The sequence below is a fragment of the Saccopteryx leptura genome, chromosome 3 (assembly GCF_036850995.1).
Source record: "Saccopteryx leptura isolate mSacLep1 chromosome 3, mSacLep1_pri_phased_curated, whole genome shotgun sequence".
Classification (NCBI taxonomy): Eukaryota; Metazoa; Chordata; class Mammalia; order Chiroptera; family Emballonuridae; genus Saccopteryx; species Saccopteryx leptura.
In genome coordinates this window covers 152,159,465-152,180,841 of record NC_089505.1, presented here as the reverse complement: position 1 = coordinate 152,180,841, position 21,377 = coordinate 152,159,465, and the positions used below count along the sequence as shown (strand labels likewise).

Below are 21,377 nucleotides of genomic sequence, written 5' to 3'. Positions count from 1 at the left end.
TATTAAGGAATAATTCACTGCACAATAATTTAAAAGTGTTTTTCAACCACCGGTCTATGGACTGGTACTGGCCAGCCAGACATTTCGTGCCTGTCCACTATAGAGTTAACCACCTTGATGTTGTATGAAGAGGGTGTTTAAATCTTTTCACAGACTAGCACAGAATTTCAGGCAGACCACTGGTTGAAAACACTGATTTAAAGTATATAATTTGATGTTTTTATATATGTATACACTGTACAACAATCAAGATAATGAACATTCGTCACCCCTCAAAGTTTCTTTCTGCCATTTTCTTTAAGTGGGGTGTGGGCAGACAGGTACAAACGGACAGGAAGGAAGAGATTTGAGAAGCATCATTTCTTCATTGCAGCACCTTAATTCATTGATTGCTTTCTCATACGTGCCTTGATGGGGGTTGGGGGCTCTCCAGCTGAACCAGTGACCCCTTGCTCAAGCCAGCGACCTTGGGCTCAAGCTGAAGACCATGGGGTCATATTTAGGACCCCACGCTCAAGCTGGTGAGCCCATGCTCAAGCTAGTGACCTTGGTGTTTTGAATCTGGGTCCTCTGTGTCCCAGGCTAACACAATCCACTATGCCACTGCCTGTTCAGGTTCTTCATGCCATTTTGTGATCTCTTACAGTTGCTCCCTTCTCCCCCATACACTGGCAACCACTGATGTTTTTTTGGTCATAGATTGGGATGTCATCAGGTGCCATTTTTACATTGTACAGATAAACTTAGGGTTTTGTGTTTTAGTTTGTTAATATAGAGTGAATTGCATTGAACCAACTATATGTGTACATGTAAAGCATTTTTACATTTTGAAGATAAACATTCTTTTATCAGGATCTGGAGTTTTATTTGTTAATAAGTTTTACTATATAATTTCTGATATTTTTGACTCTTGGGTTATTTATTTTGAGGTATTTGTGAATTTTTAAGATATTTTTATTACTGATTTTTTTTTTTCTTTTCCAAGTGAAAGGAGAGGAGATAGAGAAACAGACTTCTGCATGAGCCCTGACTGGGATCCACCTGGCAACCCCCATCTAGGGCCAGTGCTCTGCCCATCTTGGGGCATGCTTGCAACCAAGCTATTTTTAGCACCTGAGAAGGAGGCTCCATGGAACCTCAGGGCTTGGGCCGATGCACTTGAATCCATAGAGCCATGGCTACAAGAGGGGAAGAAAGAGAATGAGTGAGAGAGGAGGGTGAGGGGTGGAAAAGCAGATGGTCACTTCTCCTGAGTGCCCTAACTGGGAATTGAACCCAGGACATCCATGTGCTGAATTAACACTCTACGGCTGAGCCAGTGAGCCCATGATTTCTAATTAATTTCATCACAATTACAATTTATCTGACATCAGTTCTTTAAAAGTATTGATTGTTATTCTTTTTGCACTTAACTAAATAACTAAACTTGGAAAATAACTAAATTTGGAAAGTAACTTTTTCCAGATAACTAAACTACTTTGAACTGTTTTAGATCATTTATGTTTCAAGTGGCTACAGTAAAGTGACTCTTGATATAGTTAAGTTTAAAACTACTTTGCTATTGCTTTTTATAAATTTCTTTTATATGTCCTTTGTTTTGTTTTCCCTCTTATTCTGCATTCTTTTGGATTGAGCGTGTTTTTTTGAACTGGGTCCTGTGTGTTTTGTTTTTTAAAATTTATTTGTTGGCTTATTTTCTCTCCCTCTCTCCCTTGCTTCCTTGCTTCCTTCCTTCCTACCTTCTTTCCTTCTTGTGGTTGCTGTAGGGTCCATAGTATATATACACCTTCAATTTATTACAGTGTATCTTGAAGTGACTATAACACTTCACACAATATGAGAGTCTCACAACATTGACTTTTCCTCCCACGTGAGTGTTGTGCTATTACATTTCAGTTCTATGTATGGTATAAACATCATGATATATTGCTACTTTTTTGCTTTAAATAGTTATCTTTTAAAGAAAATTTTAAAAACTAAGGTATAAAATATAAGTCTTTTATGTTTTATTTATTTATTATTTGTGGTGCTTTTCTTTTCTTTGTGTAGATCCAGACTTCCATCTAGTCTTTTTCTTCTGCTTGAAGAACTTTTAACATTTTTTTTTAAGTGAGAGAGATAAGGACAGATAGGGACAAACAGGCAGGAAGGGAGAGAGAGATGAGAAGCCTGCACTAACATTTCTTCTAGTAAATGTTGATGGATTCTTTTAACATTTACAATTTGAAATCATCTTTATTTTACCTTAGTTTTTTAAAAGATACAGTACTTTCTTTAGCTATTGAAATGTTAGCTGATAGTTTCTTTTAGTATAAAGGTCACTGCTTTGTTGTTTCCAGTGAGTAGTCTGTTGTCAATCTTTCTTTTCTTCCTGTGTATACAATGTGTCATTTTTCTCTACCTGCTTTTTTTTTTAAACTTTTTTTTTCCGATTTTATTTATTCATTTTTATAGAGAGAGGAGAGGGAGAGAGAGAGAGAGAAGGGGGGAGGAGCAAGAAGCATTAACTTCCATATGTGCCTTGACCAGGCAAGTCCAGGGTTTCAAACCAGCAACCTCAGCATTCCAGGTCGACACTTCATGAACTACGCCACCTCAGGTCAGGCTTCTCTACCTGTTTTTAAAATATTAATTTTATTACCAATTTAAAATAATTTGTTTATTTTTATTTTTATTTTTCCAAAGCCAGAAACGGGGAGGCAGTCAGACAAACTCCCGCATGCGCCTGACTGGGATCCACCCGGCATGCCCACCAGAAGGTGATGCTCTGCCCATCTGGGGCGTCGCTCTGTTGCAACGAGAGCCACTCTAGCTCCTGAGGCAGAGGCCACAGAGCCATCCTCAGCGCCTGGGGAAACCTTGCTCCAATGGAGCCTTGGCTGCGGAAGGGGAAGAGAGAGACAGAGAGGAAGGAGGGAGGGGAGAAGCAGATGGGCGCCTCTCCTATGTGCCCTGGCCGGGAATCAAACCTGGGACTCCTGCATGCCAGGCTGACGCTCTACCACTGTGCCAACCGGCCAGGGTCAAATAATTTGGTTTTGATGTGAGTTACTCTAGTTGTCTTTATGTTTCTTGTGCTTGGCTTTATTTAGTTTCTTTAATTTGTGGGTTTATAATTTACATCAAATTTGAAAATTTTGGGGCCATTAGTTTTTCAGACTTTTTTTTTTTTTCTTTTTTTTTGCTTCTTTTGGGCATGCCAGTTTCCAGTATACAGCGGTGTTTGGTGTTGTCGCACAACTCATTTATGCTTTTTATTGTTTTCAGTCTTGCCTTCTCTTTGTTTTATTTTGTATCGTTTCTATTGCTTTGTCTTTATATTGATTGGCATTTCTTTGCACTGTCTAATCTATTCTTCGCAGTCAGCATTATTCATTACTAGAAGAATCAATTTGGTTTTTTTTTAGAAATATCTATCATATCTTTACCTAACATGCTTAATCTTTCTGTTTACCCTTTTGAACACATGGACTACACTTACAGTAACTGAACAATGTTCTTGTCTGATAAATCTGTCATGTGTGGACCCTTTTCTCTTGATTAAATTTTCTCATTATGGGTGGTACTTTACTTTCAGACATTGTCAATTTTACCTTATTTGTTGCTAGACATTTTTGTATTCCTATAAATATTCTTGAGCTTTGTTCTGTGGAACATTAAGTTCCTTGGAAATGCCTTTATTCTTTTAAGACTTGCTTTTAATTTTGTTAGGTGGGACCAAAGCTATATTTAGAACTCTTTTGCCCCACTGCTGAGGCAATGACCTTCTGAGCATTGTACTCGATGTCCTGTGAATTTGGAGGTTTTCTACTCTGGTAGGTATTCCCGGCCATATGTGAGCCATGGGCAGTGATATGCTGGAGCTTGTGAGCCATTTGTTAAAATATCAGGAAGTTTGTGAGCTGGTTTAATTCCTTTTTTTTTTTTCTGACAGAAACAGAGAGACAGAGAGAGGGACCGATAGAGACAGAGAGACAGGAAGGGAGAGATGAGAAGCATCAATTGTTTGTTGCAGCTCTTTTTACTTGTTGATTGATTGCTTTCTCATATATGCCTTGATGGGGGTGGGGGTTGGGGGCAACAGCAGAGTGAGCGACCCCTTGCTCAAGCCAGCGATTTTGGGCTTCAAGCCAGTGACCATAGGTTCATGTCTATGACCCATGCTCAAGCCAGCGACCCTGTGCTCAAGCTGGTGAGCCTGCGCTCAAACCAGATGAGTCCTCGCTTAAGCTGTTTTGAACCTGGGTCTTCTGCGTTCCTGTCCAGTGCTCTGCACTGCGCCACCACCTGGTCAGGCAGAGCTGGTTTAATTCTTAATAGAAGTATATAAGGTTATAATTAAATCAGTTATATTAAGCGCAAAGATAATAAGTACTCAAAACTCATTGTCTCCTACTGACATTATTATACACAGTGGTCCCCCATCTATCACAGGTCCCCCCGTGCTAAGTGAAAATCCACGAAGTAGCAACCTTATATTTATTTTATTATTTATGTATATTTTAAGGCTTTATAAACTCTCCCCACACCCTTACAAACCTTTTCAATTTTTTAGGCCTAGAAAATGCTTATTTTACCTAAAAAATAATTAAAATAATAAAAATAAAAATATCTATCACAAAATCCCGTGATATAGTGAAAACTCTGTGATACAAAATTAGATATATACAATTTTAAAATCCACAATACAGTCTGATTGCAAAAAGTGAACCACAATATGGTGAGGGATGACTGTATTACTATTTTTGTGCTCTGGTGGTAATTTACATCTCTTATATTTCTTCCCAACTTTGTACTTAGTGATATCACTATATTATTGGGATTATTGATATCACAGACGTTGGTAACCCTATAAATCAGGAGCTACAAGCCACTCACTGCCCCCAGTTATTACACATTTTCCAGCATACCCCTGGGTATGTGTATCTTTCTCTGTACTCTTTATGAGTGGTTTTCCAGAGTGATCAATACTTAGCTCAGGACTCTAGGGCAGTGGTCCCCAACCTTTTTTGGGCCACGGACCGGTTTAATGTCAGAAAATATTTTTACGGACCAGCTTTTAGGGTGGAACGGATAAATGCACAAAATAAAATTATGCGACCAGCGTAAAAACTGTGGTATTTTAAAATATAATTTTCGAAATTACGAGACAAGTGTCAAGAGTGAGTCTTAGACGGATGTAATGGAGGAAATCTGGTCATTTTTTAAAAATAAAACATTGTTTAGACTTAAATATAAATAAAACAAATAATGTAAGTTATTTATTCTTTCTGCGGACCGGTACCAAATGGCCCATGGACCGGTACCGGTCCGTGGCCTGGGGGTTGGGGACCACTGCTCCAGGGGGATCTCTAGATCTTCTGAGGTCTTACTTAACTCTCTCTATACCTCCCACATCTCTAGTATAGTGAGTGTTCTGGGGACTCTAGCTACTTTAGTCTCCCCAGACTCCTCACTTCATCTTTTTATGTATGGGGTAAACATCCCTGCTCTGCAGCCTGTAAACTAAGCAGTAATCTGGGGCAATAAAGACTTTGCTTCATGTTTCTCCTCTTTCATGGGTCACTGTCCTACTTTATCTGATTTCCAGTGTCTGAAAACAACTTTAATGTTGTTGTCCAGGGTTTTAGTTGTCCGGATTTTAGTTGTTTTAGGAGGGAGCATAAATTTCATTCCTGTTACTCTGTCTTGGTCAGAAGCAGAAGTCTCTTGGGAGAGTTTTGCATAGGTGTGCATTTAGATCACTCTGTAGACCATGCACTTGTAAGGGACAAGACTTAAAGTCGAGGGACCAATTACAAGGCAAGTGCATTAGTTCAAGTCATGATGAGGCTAAGGTTGGTCATGGTGGTTTGATACTAAAGAGGTAGGGAAGGATTTAAGAAATACGTAGAAGGGAGAATCTAGTTAGGGTTTCTAAGAGGATGGATCATGAACCGTTTAGATCTGGATCACCTATAGTATTTGATAAAATTAAGATTCTGTACCCTACCCCAAGTTTATTGAATCTGAATTTCTAAGGGTAAGGTTTAGGAATTTGCATTTTAAACAAGTACCTAGGGCAGTGGTTCTCAAACTTTTTGAAATTGGGGCACATTTAAAATCCTATAAATCAGGGGTCCCCAAACTACGGCCCGCGGGCCACATGCGGCCCCCTGAGGCCATTTATCCGGCCCCTGCCGCACTTCCGGAAGGGGCACCTCTTTCATTGGTGGTCAGTGAGAGAAGCATAGTTCCCATTGAAATACTGGTCAGTTGGTTGATTTAAATTTACTTGTTCTTTATTTTAAATATTGTATTTGTTCCCGTTTTGGTTTTTTTACTTTAAAATAAGATATGTGCAGTGTGCATAGGGATTTGTTCATAGTTTTTATTATAGTCTGGCCCTCCAGTGGTCTGAGGGACAGTGAACTGGCCCCCTGTGTAAAAAGTTTGGGGACCCCTGCTATAAATAATTGTAGGCGCACTACATACAAATTTCTGAGAAATATGTTATCATTAAGTCAGATATTAAAGAAAAAATATAAAGTCCAAGCATGCTTTTATGGTAATTAAGTTAATAACTACAACAAAATTAAATTTATTCTGACATCAAAAACCATTTTTATGTTATATTTTTTGAGTTATGCTTTTTAGACTTTGTAAAAAGAGGGGTTAAAAATAAAAATGACAAAAAGTTATCTTTTTATATATATAGATACATTCTTAGTAAGATTTAGTAAATTTGGCAGGTCCCAGTTCAAATGTGTTTTTTCATTCTTGTGTTTATGAGAAACATGAGCCTGATGTGTCCTAGTGATTTCTTCAATATTTGGGCATATATTTGAAAGGCAAACTCTCATTTCCTCATTGATATATTGAAGAATTCCTCTCTTTTTACTCTTAACTGTGTTGAGTGCTAAAAACCCCCACCATACATATCATCTTAACTTTACACCAAATAAAGGATAGAAGAAACTTGCCTCCAATCTTTCCAGGGAACAGGGAGGGTAGTGTAAACAATCCAGCACCACAGCTTAACAGCCTTTTGCAACCTAATCAGGCAAGTGAGGTGGGGGGTTAGTCAGACTGTCAGTTTACAGCCAATTCCCCACACCTCTATCCCCCCAAAATCTAAACTCCAAAAACCTTGTTGGTTTTTTGGTCCCCAACAGGCACATATTTCTCTGGAATACCGTAGGCTACACTTGGAAATCTTCTAAGGTGCACCAGTGCGCTCTGGCACACACTTTGAGAACCACTGATCTAGGGTAATGCCTACAACTAAAGTCTCAAAAGGAAGTGATGCAGTTTTAAAAAAATTAGTGATTTGAGAGAGAGAGAGAGAAGCATCGACTCATTGTTCCATTTAGTTGTGTACTCATTAATTGCTTCTCCTACATGCTTGCGGATGGAAACCCTGACCTCTGTGCACTCAGGTGACGCTTTATCCACTGAGCCACTTGGCCAATGTTGCAGTTTCTTCAAAATTTGATCCTTATCCTTGGGTAGTCCCCAGTAGAACTGGGGATGATCTGAGGTGGTTAATTAAAAATAAAGATTTATGTATGCATGTCCAGACTGCTGGATCTGAATTTCGGGGATGGTAGGTTTCAGGCATTCTTAGGCACACTAAAGTTTGAAAATCAATAAACTAAAGTACTTCATAGACATAATCTCTTGAGTCTCACTGTAACCCTGAGAGGTAGTTGGCAGGTATTATGTCTCTTGTTTTATAGATGAAAAAATGAAGTACAGAAGCACAAAGTGGTTTGCTTACGGTCAACAGTTATTATTTGGGGCAGAAATTATACATCTTTTCCTACCAAATCTGCTTTTTTATTTATTTATTTTATTTTTTTGTATTTTTCTGAAGCTAGAAACGGGGAGAGACAGACAGACTCTCGCATGCGCCCGAGGGTGACTCTCTGCCCACCAGGGGGCGATGCTCTGCCCCTCCGGGGCATCGCTCTGCCGCGAGCAGAGCCACTGTAGCGCCTGGGGCAGAGGCCAAGGAGCCATCCCCAGCGCCCAGAGAGAGACAGAGAGGAAGGAGAGGGGGGAGGGGTGGAGAAGCAGATGGGCGCTTCTCCTGTGTGCCCTGGCCGGGAATCGAACCTGGGGCTTCTGCACTCCAGGCCGATGCTCTACCACTGAGCCAATTGGCCAGGGCCAAATCTGCTCTTTTTGAATTCTGTTAGTATTGAAATAAGCTTATCTCTAAAATCTGCAGAAGGTATTCAGGACACTGGACCTGTGTGGTTCCAAACAATTCAGGGGGCCAGGAAAATGTGCTCTTTTTTGGTCACACTGGAACAAATAAAAATTTGGATTTTCACTGGCTGCGGGTCCCAGCCAGCTACGTGATCTGCCTTGGTTCCAGTCACGACCTACCAAAATGCTGTCTCACATGGAACACGCCATGGAAACCATGATGTTCATGGTTCACAGATTTGCTGAGGATAAAGGCTACTCAACAAAGGAGGACCTGAGAGTACTCATGGAAAAGGAGTTCCCTGGACTTTTGGAAAATCTAGCCGTGGACTAAATAATGAAGGATCTGGACCAGTGCCGAGCATGCAGAATGGGCCTCCAGGGCTTTGTTTTTTGCTAAGCGCTGGCTCACCATCATGTGCAATGACTGTGTAGCACACGTGAAGCAGAAGGGAAGGAAGAGGCAGCACTGATTAGAGTTCTCCCCGTGGGTCCCTTAAGGAATCTGCCTCACAGCTTCCCCTGTAAGGATTTCACCAGCAGTTTGGAACCCTTAGAAAAGGTACAAATAAAGATCCATCCCATTCGACAAGAGAAAGAAAAGCCAATTAAAGCCAGATAAGCTTTTGATTTTTATATTTCTTGAATCCTCTTGCTCTCAATAAACAAATTTAGTTCCTAAAAACAAAATTTGGTTCAGCTCTCTATAGCAAGTTAACTGTAATAAACTTAACTTGTCTCGGAAAGATGTTTTTGTCACTGACCATAATTCCAAAGGCTTTTTACAGCTGATTTTGAGTATCTCTCCCTATTTCTTTTAAATTATTTAAAGACATAATGTAGTGCACAGAGTTGATATTTTCACTTACAACTGAAGGATTGAGTACTAAATATGAATCTATAGTAAAATATTTCTTTAGAGGTTCCTTCCCAAAGTCTTAATAAATAAACTAAAAAAAATATTTCAGTTGTTGTATAATTTACATTGCGTTTAGCTTAGTCTTTGTAGTAAGTTGAGGTGCTTATACCTCTGCTGTATCAATAGAACCGACAGTATTTTCTAGTGAGGTTTTATGTAGTCTTTTGAAGTGATTTCATATGTGTCATAAATCTGAGGTCCTGTAATCTGTTTGACACAGTAGTGCCAGTGTTAGCTTGCAAACAGTAGGAAAAGTAATTCTTTTCAGTCAAGATTGGTTTTTGGACTTGCTTTTTGAATTCTTGAATAGTCAATGAATTTTATTAGTATGTGAAAACAAGCAAAGGTCTGTGGCAAGGAATAAATAAGGCCTTAGGAAAAGGATTTTAGTGATTTGTTTCCCACTTTGTGTGCTTTTAGAAGACAAAACAGCTAAGTCTTTTAAACTTCTGGAAGTAAGTTACTATAGTTAAATACAAATAAACTGTTGTAGGTTTTCATAATTCAGGGTAGCAATTTAAAAATTTAGGAATACTTAAAATTCTATTAATTTTTTATGGTATTTAGCATCCTTTTTAACATTGAAAAATGAGTAGAGAATTGTTTTAAATGTTTAAGAATGTCAGTGTTTCTTAATCACTATCTATTTTCTTTGTCTAATTAAAAACAATTGAGATATGCCTGACCAGGCGGTGGCGCAGTGGATAGAGCGTTGGACTGAAGACGCACAGGATCCAGATTTGAAACCTTGAGGCCTCCAGCTTGAGCGTGGGCTCGTCCAGCTTGAACATGGGCTCAACAGCTTGAGCACGGGGTCACTGTCTTGAGCATGGAATCCTAGACATGACCCCATGGTTGTTGACTTGAGCAAGGAATCACTCGTTCTGCTGTAGTCCCCCTGGTCAAGGCACATATGAGAAAGCAATCAATGAACAACTAAGGAGCCACAACGAAGAACTGATGCTTCTCATCTCTCTCCCTTCCTGTCTATCTGTCTGTCTGTCCCTATTTGTCCCTGTCTCTGACTCTCTCTGTCTCTGTCAAAAGAAAAACTACAATTGAGATATATTTGACATACTAGTTTCTACTCTATTGTTAATGAAAACTTTGCACAGATCTGGTGGGTTGACAAGTCTGGTAACACATTTTATCCACAAAACAGCATAAAGCTGTCTGCATTTCCTTGGGAGGTTTTTACTTTTTGTTGTTATTATGTAGGAATTGGGAATGGCACACCATGGTATTCATAGATTTCTTTCTTTGTTGTGTATGAATAACATTTTTGTAGCTCTTTTTTCCACTATTAAACTAATAAATCACAAAAAACATTCTGTAAAAAATATCTTGTAAGAAATAGTTATAAATAATCTTTTTGTAAAAAACATAATTTGTAAAAAATATTAGAAAAATTTTATATATTTGTCTTCATTGTAAGCATATGGGTGTGTTTTTCATTTCAGGCTCGTCATGTACAACCAAGTATTTTTTTTTTCTTTCATGAGAGAGGTGGGGCAGGGCAGACAGGGATGGACTGACAGGAAGGGAGGGAGATGAGAAGCATCAACTCATAGTTGTGGCACATCAGTTGTTCAGAGATTGCTTTTGCATATGTGCCTTGACCAGGGCGCTCCAGCTAAGCCAGTGACTCCTTGCTCAAGCCAGTGACCTCGGGGTTTCAAAGCTGGATCCTCAGCATCCCAGGCTGATCGCTGTTCATTGTGCTACCACCTGGTCAGGCCTAAGTTTATGTTTTTAAGAAGCTTACTTTTAAAGAATGTTTACAGAGTTGCATCTTGGTTATTTTTTTATTTATTATGTCACATTTATTTTCTGTTCCAAAATAATGCTGACAAATTAGTCACAGAAAGAAAATATTACTTTAAAAGGTGTTGCATATACTAAAGTCACAGTTAAGGGATTTTTAAATTGTATTCCCAAGCGTTGTAGGTTTATTGTCTAAGGTTATTCGTAAAACACAAAACTAGTACTTTTCTATAACATCTGAGGAAGTACAAAGTCCTGGAAAATGATGTATACCTAGGTTGGTAGTCAGAAGAAATCTTAAGGAGCTCTCAAGTTTGTAAGAATGCAAATTCTGAATTTAATTTTGAAATGTTTTATGTGGATACTTTGAAAAGCAGTTTTAAGTGTGTTATTAGCAAATCATTTATTGAAGATATATTTTGTAGCTAAATATAAGGAATTATTTTTTGTAATTTATTAGAAAATGCAGTGTGCTATGTGTTTAGAAATACCAGTTTTATTCACAGATCTATAAATAGTAACACATTCATAGTGACTATATTATGGTTTCCCTTCACAGATACCAAGTTGTGCTAGTACAACCATATAAATAATTAATACCTGACGTCTCAATGCAACATCGACATGAACAGTGATGACAGATAAATGCAGATGTTTGGGAATCAAACACTAGGCGAAACACTTTTAAAAAGGTAAGAAAAAAATGTAATCTTAATTAAGGTCAAGCAGGCTGTAGTGTTAGTAGAAGTAATTGACTAACATTTGTTTTTCAGTATATCAGACTTTTAGAAACTCATCTGCCTGATCCTATTTTAATACTGGTAGAACTCAGCTATAAGTATCAGTTCTTCTGTGAAAATAACAGTTGCAGATATCATTGCGTGGTAAATATCATAATAGATGATGCTCCTATAGCAAACCCTGTAGATAAAGGTAGTAAGGTGGCTGACTAGTGCTTGATAGTGTGCTAGAATGGGCGTGTCAGTGTTTCTCAGACACAACTTATACTGTGGATCCTCTTTGTCTCTGATGATTGCCATCACCACCACACACTAGAGTGTAATGGTTTTGCCATGTTTGCGAAAGGCTTTCAGGGTTAGGCAGGAAGGAGCCGGCAGTGGAATCTTTGTTATAAGAAGCATGCATTTTCAAGTTAAGGCTTACTTTTTATAGGACTTTGTTTTCACTATGTACTATCCTCATGTTAATTTCAAACTTTTTTTTTAATGCAGCATTCCATTATTTTACTTACAGTTTTCCTACTTCGTGCTTTTCAAGAATTTACAGGGCATATTTGGGAGAGATTACACCTATAGATACTAAGTATCAGCCCTGTTCACTTTCCAGCTGACTAAAGCCATAATCTGTTTTTACTAGGCAGTAACTGTAGTTTACAAAGCTTGATAAATTACATCAGTTTTAAAATTGTAATCCTTCACCTAAAATAGTGCCACTTTTAGAATAGCTAGTTTTATGTTTATCACAAAGTGACAATTTCCATCATAAACATCGCTAGTCTTTTTCCTGGTGTTCCTCCTTGTTTCCAGTTGGCATTCATAAAAACCCATTTAGCCAGATTCTCTGAAAAGGATATCATAATACATTATTATAAAATAAAACTGTAATTAACCAGACTGTCCAAGAAATAGAATTTCATTATAGTAATTAAAATATCTGGCCAGCTGGGTACTAAAGCCAGAAAATCCTTATTGTTTTATTCCTTGTTGAAAATGCATATGCCAAAATAATAGAATTTTTTTTTCTCTGTATTTTTCTGAAGCCGAAAATGGGGAGAGACAGTCAGATAGACTCTTGCATGTGCCCAACCGGGATCCACCCGGCACGCCCACCAGGGGGCGATGCTCTGCCCCTCCGGGGCGTCGCTCTGTTGTGACCAGAGCCACTCTAGCGCCTGGGGCAGAGGCCGAGGAGCCATCCCCAGCGCCTGGGCCATCTTTGCTCCAGTGGAGCCTCGGCTGCAGGAGGGGAAGAGAGAGACAGAGAGGAAGGAGAGGGGGAGGGGTGGAGAAGCAGATGGGTGCTTCTCCTGTGTGCCCTGGCCGGGAATCAAACCCGGGACTTCTGCACTCCAGGCCGACGCTCTACCACTGAGCCAACCGGCCAGGGCCTAGACATTTTTCTTTAGAATAGAGTCTTGTAGCACTTTTTTTTTTTTTTTTTTTTTTGTATTTTTCTGAAGTGAGAAGAGGGGAGGCAGAGAAATAAGACTCCTGCATGCGCTTGACTGGGATCCACCCAGCAAGCCCACCAGAGGGTGATGTCCTGCCCATCTGGGACATTGCTCCGTTGCATCTGGAGCCATTCTAGCGCCTGAGGTGGAGGCCATGGAGCCATCCTCAGTGCCCGGGGCCAACTTCGCTCCAGTGGAGCCTTGGCTGCGGGAGGGGAACAGAGAGATAGAGAGAAAGGAGAGGGGGAAGGGTGGAGAAGCAGATGGGCACTTCTCCTGTGTGCCTGGGCCAGGAATTGGACCCAGGACTTCCACATGCTAGCCCGATGCTCTACCACTGAGCCAGCTGGTCAAGGCTGAATCTTGTAGTACTTTTAATAATCATTAAGGTTATCATGGAAATAAAGAAGGCTTGGTTAATTTTTTTAATGTGCATAACCAAAATTTTTTTTGTTCAGTTCCCAGTTTTTTTCATATGAAGGTCAACATTTGGGAAGGCCTCAAGAATAAGAGTTTATAAATTCTGTATGAGGACTCTTACCAAGGGCAGTCTTTGGGTCACTTCAGAAAAATGTTACCTGAGACTCTAGAGAAAGAACTGAGTCACATTTTGACTCAAACGAATATTGAGTTGTAAGGATTTAGTATATGTCAAGCTTATTTATTTATTATTTTGGCCCCTACATTCCTTCCCCCTCCCCATTTTCTTAGTATCTCTAAGGCTACAAAATTATCAAAAAGTACCAGCAATGTTACTGTGGACAGATATTCTGTTACCTGCTATTTCCTCTTATTATGGAAGGGGTAAATCTGTTAGCATAAGTTAATCTGCTTCTTTAATTCTTTTTTTTTTAATTTTATTTTAAAGAAAGGAATTTAGAAGGTTCTAGTATTCTCCATGGCTGAAGCTGAGAGTCTGAAACCCTGATGCTTAAGCTCTATTCTAGATCATAGCTCCAACTCCTTCAGGATATAAGGAAAAGAGATAATATTTCCACAATGATAGATCTTTGGTTGTACAGGTAAGTTACTTAGTTTTGCAGTAGTGAAGACATCTACAATTTGATGTTTTATTTTTTGAAGGGGGGAGGGAAAGCTTTTTATTGCATGGAAAATTATACAGTTTGTAGGAATGTGGAGCTATAAGGGAATGGGATGGGGATGAAATACATTCCCACTGTTTTCCCTACAGGGGATACATGAAGTGACTGATTGTATTGGAATTTCCAGGGCATATTTGACACCATAGGTATTTTTGATTCAAGGACATTATGGAATTTCTTGAGTTCTCTTTCTTCTTGATGTCTCTTTAAGTGTGTATTCATTCAGCTCTATCTGTATCTATCTATCTATCTATCTATCTATCTATCTATCTACCTATCTACCTGTCATCACTCATGTATCTGTCTCTTAATGGGAGAGAAAGAAGAGATTTTTTTTTTTTGAGGCTAAGCCAGAGAGAGTCAGAGGAAGGGACAGATAGGGACAGACAGACAGGAAGAAGAGATTTTTTATATAAGACAATATAAATAATAGATTTCCCAGGCTTCAGAGAGGTGAATATTAAGAACTTCAAGTTGTATTGCATAGGTGGTTCTCAGGTTTCACTTTTTTACTTTTAACCTTACAGATAACTTTTAACCTGATAGAAATAGTGATAATTGCTTTACTAAGAAACTTGTCTTAAAAGAATTGTGTGACAAGAATAGTGTGAACAATTCTTAAACAGTTCATGTTTATGTTCTAGACCAGCGATTTTCAACCTTTTTCATCTCATGGCACGTGTGAACTAATTACTAAAATTCAGCGGCACACCAAAAATTGTATTTTTTGCCAATCTGACCCCAAAAATAGATATAATTTTGATTCCTTCACACTGGACAGCTATTCTTGTATTGCCTATTGTCATTTTTGTTATTTAACAATCAAGGGGAAAAGAGGTCAGTGCACCTGACTAAATAGTCAGGTATTACACATGTAAAAAAATTTTGCAGTGGCCCTGGCTGGGTTCCTCAATGGATCGAGTGTCACTCTGGTGTGCTAAGGTTGCAGGTTTGATCCCCAGTCAGGTTACATCCAAGAAGCAACCAAGTAGTGCACTACTAAATAGAACAACAAGTTGATGCTTCTCTCCCTCTTTCTCTTCCCCAACCCCCCTCCCTTCCTTTTGCTCTCTCTCAAATAATGGAAAAATTAAAAAATTTTGTGGCATACCAGTTGAAAATTGCCATTCTAGACAGAAAAAGAATCATATTGATAGCACTTTCTAATTGCTCTTGCTCTTTTTGCTTTTCACTTTGGTGTGTCTACCTGGTATCATGACCAGTTTACCAAAAATGGTTCATTTAATCAAAGTAAATATTATGATAATAAATATCAGCTAGAACATTGATGTTAATGGACGGTTACCAGTCCCTCAATCCCCAAAATAAACTACTACTTTGTTAATTAGAGTAGGAGCAAAAGTTATAGACAGTGTCTTTGAAATACCATTTTGAGATTTCTTTTTCTTAAATATGAGTGTTTCATTAGGTGGACCAGTTCAGTTTAATGTTTATTATTCCTTTTAGTTCTTATTGATGTACTTCTGCTGATGTGATTACAGGGGCTAGGGATTTATGATCTGGAACATAGCTGATGCTGTTTCAGAACCCTATTAAATTTGAGGTAAAAATGGATACAAATTTGGGGGGAGGGCAGTTCAACAGAAAATAAATGGACTACATATGTAGAATTATAGGTAGGATTTGGGTGGTTTTGCTCATATGGCTATGTTAACAGTTCCTTTAATCTAAAACTAGAATGATTGAATTTCCAGTTCCAGTTTGATGCTAGCTATGGTTTTTACCATGTGCCCCCTATTAAGTAGTAGGGGTCTTTTCTGAGATGCTAATTTGTACTGAGTTTCTTTCTGTTTCTTTAGCAACTTAATTTTTGTTAGGAATATAATTTTATGCTCCACAGAAATTCTTTGAATTTCTTCAGTAATTGTATTATGTAAGTTGAAATGAGGAAAACAATCGCTTTGGTCTATAATACTTTGCTAAGCATGACAAAACAATGTTAAGACTTAGTTGAAATAATCAGGATGTTTTTTGTCCCTTTTTGTTCATTGAATTTTGTACTCAGTCTAACAGATAACTACAGTATATGCGTTTATGTATGCTTGTCTAAAATAGAAAAGATGAAGAAAATGGTTCAAACAGAAGAAAAAACTCATAAGTGGAGAAAGTGTTTAAATTTCATTTAACTCTAATCTTCAGAATTTTAAGCAATTTATTCCTTAAGTACATGTAATATGTAAATTTTAGGCAAGAGATTTTTTTTACAGTCCTCTGTTTGATGCGTCCTTTGCCAGAGAGATCATGGATTTATTTATAAATTTTTTATTATTAGGATCAAAAAACAATTAAAGAATATATTATAAATAGGTCTAATTTAGTTTGAAATTGATGACACATTTTAATAAAATACTGTCTGGATGCAGTAGTCTAAGGCATTGCTTCTCAAACTGTTATAGTTGTATATTTTACCTGGGAATCTGATTAATTGACAGGTCTAGGGCAGGGCCTGATAAGTATTTCTCACAAGCTTACAGGAGATACCCATGTGCTTGCTGGTCCTCTCAGATCACACTTTGAGTTACAAGAGTTTGAGATATCAAAAGGATCTCTGTTAAAAAACAGTTTTGCTTTTAATATGGCCCAATGGTCAAGATTTGAGAAGTGTAAAACTTGGGCTTTATTGTAATTGTTGAACGGAATAAAAACATTTTTAGCAAGGGAAACAAAAAGGTTAATTTTTTTATGTTTATTAGTGTCTTGATCTCTGGATTGATGAAGAAATAAAATAGGCCCTTACTGATGGTGTTTTATAATAATATATATGTTTATAGTAAACTGCTCAGAAAAATTAGGGGATATTTTATAGCTTCATATTCATTTGAAATATCCCCTAATTTTTGTGAGCGGTATACTTCTGGGTACTAATAATATTAGGCTTATTTCATTAATAATGATAAGGCAGGATTTTGCTCTCATTTAGATTGATGTGAAGAAAAAAGAAGGTCTAGGAGTGCTCATTATTGGAATCATTAGAGATTTATACACCCTTAATTGGCATCACATTTAAAAAGTAAAGGTTACCCAATTGTCTTTGTATATTTATAAAATATTACTATTTCCAGTATTCTGTTTGAGCCATCAGTAATGAGTATAATCAAATTTGCATCAATGATATTTGCATTTGCTTGTATAAGTAAAGTTTTCTTTGTGTATTTATGTAGGAATTTAGTATTTAGAAATCAGTCACCTTCAAGTTTGAGAGCTCCAGATTTGGGTACATTAAACAATTTATATTAATATTTTTAGTTTGTGTTCTTTTTGAAATATAATTCAAAGTTTTACTTAAATTTTTTTGTAATTAAAAGGGGATATTTTAGGGTCATTCAGTGTTTATTATCTGGTGAATAAAAATAATAGACTGTAATCTTCAAATGATTTTAATGAAAGAGAATTACATATCAGATTTCTGTAATGAATACCAAAATAGTAAAAGTTTACTGTGAGGAAGGTATTTCTAAGTTCTGGTTGGTGTCCCCACACTTACTGTTCATGTGATTGCTGTGGAATTCTCTAGAACTAATTTTCATGCTTGAATCCCAGAGCTGGTTTTATTCTTGTAAGCTTTTAAAAATTTGTTAATTAAAAATATGCCATACTCTGAAACAAAACTAAATTTAACCAACTTACATATGTTACAGGACAGTTTCTCACTCAGTTCATTTGCCAGCGGGCAGGAACAGCAAGATGATTTCTTTTAATGTTTCTTTTTCTGTACGTTATAACATGTTGCTGTGTCTTCTGTGGCTCTTCATAATCTTTCCACTGTTAGATACTTCTCTTTGAGGCAAAGGAGAAATTGTATTTGATTTGAAGGGGCTGGGGGAAAACGGCATTTGGGAAGTTATAGGAGAGGGCAGCTGTGGGAAGGATGGCAGAAAGGAAAGAGGGAGGGGTGTGCTGTGAAACTTTGGACTAGAGCCATTATTGGCTCTTTCTCTGTCTATCCTGTACCCCATTCAAAGTTAGTGAAGTGGCAAAGTTATCTTGTGAAAACTAAACAGAAGAGCAGAAGAAGGGGGACTTGAAATGTTAACAGCTCTTTTATTTTGCTTGATGAGAGAGCCATTGGCAAATTAACCACTAAACCCCTCCCAGTTTATCCAGATGGATCAGTGAGGGCATTTAAGAATTTTCCTCACATATTATTAATCCTAGAAACAACCAAGCATTCACACCAGAAAATGTTCATTTCCCAAATATGCTTTAAAACTGTAGCATGGGAGCTGTATAAGAAGCAAAGGATAGGGTTTAATATGTGTACTCCTGATTTCTTAAGTGTACTATTTGCTTCAGCAGCTTCTTTCCTTTTGTCTTCTATCCTCTTTAGAATATTTTGTTTCAATTGCTAATTTGTGACTACTTCTGGGGTCTAGAGAGTCTCCTTGGCTTTGCTCTAATTGCTCTTAGCCACTGCAAGTTTTAATCTGCTTAATTACAAAAAATGTGCTGCAACCAAAATTTTTTGGATGCTGCATAGTTTATTATCAAAGGATTTGACTCAAAACGCCATGTAGTAAAAGTGAAGTAAAAAGAGAAGCTCCTGAAAAAACATGAGGAATCATTGGGATAGTTTTTATGATAGCTGTTATATGAATTCAAGATTAGTATTTTAATAACCAAGATGAAACCTTTTCTTTGAGAGATCTTTTCTGGACCCTTTGTGCCTATGTATCCAAGAGGCAGGTGCACAGCAAGGCAGGTTAAGAACTTGGTCTCTATCTCTGCCCTTCCACCTACCGTTGTGGCTCTGGACAGATAACTTAAAATGTGTGTAGCTCAATCCCCTCATTTGTAAAATAGGGATGTTAATAGCACCTATTCTAGTTGTGAGATTTAAGTGAGTTAATGTATATAAAACATATAAAGTGAGTCCATATAATGAATGGCTAGCTATTATTCTTAGCATTCTTAGAAATGTTAATAACAAATTATATCAAGTAATTTATTAATATTGGCTATACTTGGATTAAAAAGTTGTAGCTTTGTACTTTTGTTTTAGGTATATTAACTATTACCTTTTTCTCATTATTTTGTTTACATTTTTGAAGGTTTCCCAATGAGTGGATCATGATGACCGTATTGTAGGGATTTGCCATAGTATGGCTGCTTCCCGATCTACTCGTGTTACAAGATCAACAGTGGGGTTAAACGGCTTGGATGAATCTTTTTGTGGTAGAACTTTAAGGAATCGTAGCATTGCTCACCCTGAAGAAATCTCTTCTCATTCTCAAGTACGATCAAGATCACCAAAGAAGAGACCAGAGCCTGTGCAAATTCAGAAGGGAAATAATAGTGGGAAAACTCCTGATTTAAAACAGCAAAGTACTCGAGAATCATGGGTAAGCCCTAGGAAAAGAAGACTTTCTTCTTCAGAAAAAGATAATGTAGAAAGGCAGGCTGTAGAAAATTGTGAGAAAAGGCAAACAGAACCTGTTTCACCAGTTTTAAAAAGAATTAAACGTTGTCTTAGATCTGAAGCAGCAAACAGTTCAGAAGAAGATTCACCTATAAAATCAGACAAGGAGTCAGTAGAACAGAGGAGTACAGTAGTGGACAATGATGCAAATTTTCAAGGGACTAAACGAGCTTGTCGATGTCTTATACTGGATGATTGTGAGAAAAGGGAAATTAAAAAGGTGAATGTCAGTGAGGAAGGGCCACTTAATTCTGCAGTAGTGGAAGAAATCACAGGCTATTTGGCTGTCAATGGTGTTGATGACAGTGATTCAGCTGGTATAAACTGTGATGACTGTCAGCCTGATGGGAACAGTAAACAAAATAGCACTGGTTCCTATGTGTTGCAGGAAAAATCAGTAGCTGAAAATGGGGATTCGGACTCCCACACTTCAATGTTCCTTGCTAGTAGGAAGGACAGTTATATAGACCATAACGTGCCTTGCACAATTTCAGAAGTGCAGGTCAAGTTGGAGGACCACAAAATAGTAACTGCCTGCCTGCCTGTGGAACATGTTAATCAGGTGACTACTGAGCCAGTGGCAGGCCCCTTTCCTGAAATTCAGTCATCTTTAAGGGATTCTGAGGAGGAAGTAGATGTGGTGGGAGATAGCAGTGCCTCAAAAGAGCAGTGTCATGAGAATACCAGTAACGCCCCGGACATAAGACTTGAGAGTGTGCCAGTCTCTGGAGAACCGGAACCATCTTCTGTTCTAGACTGTGTTTCAGCTCAAACGATGTCTTTGTCAGAACCTCAAGAACATCGATATACTCTGAGAACTTCACCACGAAGGGCGGCCCCTACCAGAAGTAGTCCCACTAAAAACAATTCTCCTAGCAGAGAAAATGGACAATTTGAGGAGAATATTCTTAGTCCTAATGAACCAAATGCAACTGTTAGTGATAATATAAATGAGTCTCCCACAAATCCTGATGAAATTTCTCAGAACGAAAAAGGGATACGTTGTGACTCTGAAAATTATGGAAGTGAAGGACAAAGTAAGCCACCCTCAGAGGCAAGACTCAATTTTGGAAATTTGCCATCTGCCAAAGAGAGTGCCAATCCGCACATTACAGAAGAGGAAGATGATGATCCTGATGTTTATTACTTTGAATCAGATCATGTGGCACTGAAACACAACAAAGAGTATGTGTAAATATGGTAACCATGAATTCTGCTTTGTTTATTATTCCCCAAGTTTTCGGTATTCATGTCTATTCTTAGCATTTTTATTACAGCTAGAAATTAATGCTTTGGCTGAACTTTTAGGTTTAACATAATTTTCTCAACTCATAAAAGAAAAAAAGAACTCCAAAAAAAACCATTTTAAAACTCAACTTTTACTTTCTCAATGGCAATATGGTTTTCTAGTTTTGGTATTTCAACGTGTCTCAATTAGAAGAGACATGCGGAAACTTGGTTGATGGTATTTCTTTTGTTTTAGTAAATTTTATACTATTTGAATTAGTTTATAAAATAGTTGTCATGGTATGTTTTTATTTATAGTTATAGAGCTTTATGAAGTGTTTATGCCTCCTGGATAGTGTGAAACAAATTAATGAATGCTTAGATACCATCCAGATAAGGGAAATCTGCAGGCTACAAATCTGCTTTTATCTCAGTTGCTTATATTTAATTTCCAGTTACAACTTTTGACTTAAAGATGTGCTTTATGCATCATTTTGACTTTTGTGAGTTAGAGAAGTAGATATTACTATTAAATACTATCAC

The 21,377-nt window shown here is 37.7% G+C and overlaps 1 protein-coding gene and 1 pseudogene across 6 annotated transcripts in view; both read left to right on the top strand.

Moving 5' to 3' along the window:
- ZZZ3 (zinc finger ZZ-type containing 3) overlaps positions 1-21,377 on the top strand; it is a 118,162-nt gene that overhangs the window by 35,522 nt on the left and 61,263 nt on the right. For 2 of the 6 annotated variants that reach the window (XM_066376593.1, XM_066376592.1), the window contains exon 2: positions 11,436-11,568. In XM_066376593.1, the coding sequence (XP_066232690.1) occupies positions 11,522-11,568 (47 nt within the window). In that variant the 5' untranslated portion in view covers positions 11,436-11,521. Of the gene's footprint in view, positions 1-3,794; positions 3,816-11,435; positions 11,569-13,935; positions 14,090-19,239; positions 20,793-21,377 lie in introns of those variants that run through there. The other 4 variants (XM_066376588.1, XM_066376591.1, XM_066376589.1 and 1 more) reach the window with 4 other exon arrangements.
- LOC136398338 (protein S100-A10 pseudogene) lies at positions 8,378-8,666 on the top strand (annotated as a pseudogene).